This window comes from Corvus brachyrhynchos, unplaced genomic scaffold (assembly GCF_000691975.1).
Source record: "Corvus brachyrhynchos isolate BGI_N302 unplaced genomic scaffold, ASM69197v1 scaffold323, whole genome shotgun sequence".
Classification (NCBI taxonomy): domain Eukaryota; kingdom Metazoa; phylum Chordata; class Aves; order Passeriformes; family Corvidae; genus Corvus; species Corvus brachyrhynchos.
This window is the reverse complement of record NW_008237253.1, coordinates 21,396-22,956: the sequence shown is the minus strand read 5'-3', so window position 1 is coordinate 22,956 and position 1,561 is coordinate 21,396. Positions and strand designations below refer to the sequence as shown.

General features: G+C 63.6%; 1 protein-coding gene across 1 annotated transcript; it reads right to left on the bottom strand.

Moving 5' to 3' along the window:
* Positions 1 to 6: 6 nt before the first annotated feature.
* TMX2 (thioredoxin related transmembrane protein 2) lies at positions 7 to 1,521 on the bottom strand. Its single transcript, XM_017730464.1, has 7 exons — positions 1,412 to 1,521; positions 1,138 to 1,251; positions 928 to 1,004; positions 746 to 852; positions 593 to 658; positions 355 to 484; positions 7 to 268 (listed from the first exon to the last, which is right to left on the bottom strand). The coding sequence occupies exons 1-7, from the start codon at positions 1,452 to 1,454 to the stop codon at positions 128 to 130; spliced, it is 678 nt and encodes a 225-aa protein (XP_017585953.1). The 5' UTR covers positions 1,455 to 1,521; the 3' UTR covers positions 7 to 127.
* Positions 1,522 to 1,561: the final 40 nt, after the last annotated feature.

Below are 1,561 nucleotides of genomic sequence, written 5' to 3'. Positions count from 1 at the left end.
CTTTCCCGGGGCTCAGCCGGGACCAGCCCCCACGGGGAGCAGCTCCGGGCAGGGCCGGGCGGGCCCGCGGGGCCGGTGCCACCACGGTGATGGTGACATGGTGATGGGCGACAGTACAGGGCAGCTTCTACTTGTCCTTCTTGGTCTCCTGCTGCGGCACGGCCGCTGGCACGGCTGGGGGCTCCCCGGGCCCCTCCTCCCGCGGCTTCGCCTGCTTCTTGGCCTTCTGGTACAGCTCGTTGAGGTTGAACTCTCTGATCACGTTCTCCTGTGGGGCCAAGAGGCAGCATAGCACTTGGACCTCGTGTTCCCCGTTCATCCCAGGCACAGGCTGGGCAGGAAGGTCCCACCCACCTCAGAGAAGGTCCAGGACACAGCCCGGCCCTTCTTGTCGATCTGCGGTCGCCGCATGATCTCCGTCCCGCCCTGGAAGAGGATGAGGGTGGGCAGCTGCTTGGTGAGAGGCGAGGTGCTGACCTTGTACCTGGGTCAGGACAAGCCAACAGTGACCCTCGGGCAGCCTGAGGGGGCTGGAGGGTCACGGGGACTGCCCCAGAGTGGGCCCGGCTCGCCCAGGCTGCATCCCCCACACCTGGTGCTGACGTCCGTGTACCGGCCAACATCCACCTTCCCAAACTGGAGTCCTGAGCAGTTGTACCTGGGCAGGATGGGGACACGTGGCTGTGAGAGACGCAGGGGACCGCAGGCCCCGTGACCCACCACGATCCCAGTGGGTACCACTCACTTGAGAGAGAGGTCAGCGAAGATGGGGGCAAAGGACTGGCACTCGCTGGACCAGTTGGCAAAGAACTCAACAATCCATGTCACCCGCTTGTCCCTCTCCAGCTCCTCCTGCCACAGTGGCACAGGCTTAGGGGCGCGGTGGGCAGAGCCCCCCAAAACTCGCAGGGTTGGGGAGATACTCACATCGATGGTCTTGTCACTGAAGTACTTGATGTATTCAGGGCCCATGTAGAGCGGTGGCTTGCAGGTCATCAGGAACACTGCAATGACAGCACCCTGAGACCCCAGAGCCAGGAGGGCCAGGCTGAGCCTGGGACGGAGCTCCCCTGCCCCAGAGCAGCCAGGGGGAGCCAGGACTAGGCGAACCTAGGGCAGCAAAACACCCAGACTCACCGATGCAGAGCGTGAGGTAGAGCAGCCCCATGCGGATGTCGAGGCGGAAGAAGAGGATGGCGTTGGCCACTTTGCTGAACATGAAGATATTCCCGATGTGCTGCTCCACAGTGACTGCCAAGGGCAGACAGGAAGAAGGGATGGGGCCAGACTCCCCCAGAAGGCTGGGGTAACTTGAGGGAGGGCTGGATCTGGTCCTCCAGATGCCACCCCACCCAGCTCCTTGGAGGATGCCCCATAAGCAGCCCCAGCCCCCCATGGCCCCCTGACTCACTGGAGCGCCGGTTCTTCATCATGACAATGGCACTGAGGAACATGAGGATCTCCACCTCCCTCTGGCACAGAGAAGGGACAGCATGAGCTAGAAGTCCTCAGGGCCCCTTGGAGCCACACCTGGCCTGGCCCGGCCCGGCACCGGGACCTG

What these genes read in the sequence shown, in the direction of transcription:
- TMX2 (XM_017730464.1), bottom strand. Translation starts at nt 1,454, where the DNA reads ATGTTCCTCAGTGCCATTGTCATGATGAAGAACCGGCGCTCCA. An exon ending in CTACCTCACGCTCTGCATCG is followed by an intron (nt 1,005 to 1,137) that starts GTGAGTCTGGGT and finishes CTGTCATTGCAG; the next exon opens with TGTTCCTGATGACCTGCAAG. An exon ending in TTCGCTGACCTCTCTCTCAA is followed by an intron (nt 659 to 745) that starts GTGAGTGGTACC and finishes CATCCTGCCCAG; the next exon opens with GTACAACTGCTCAGGACTCC.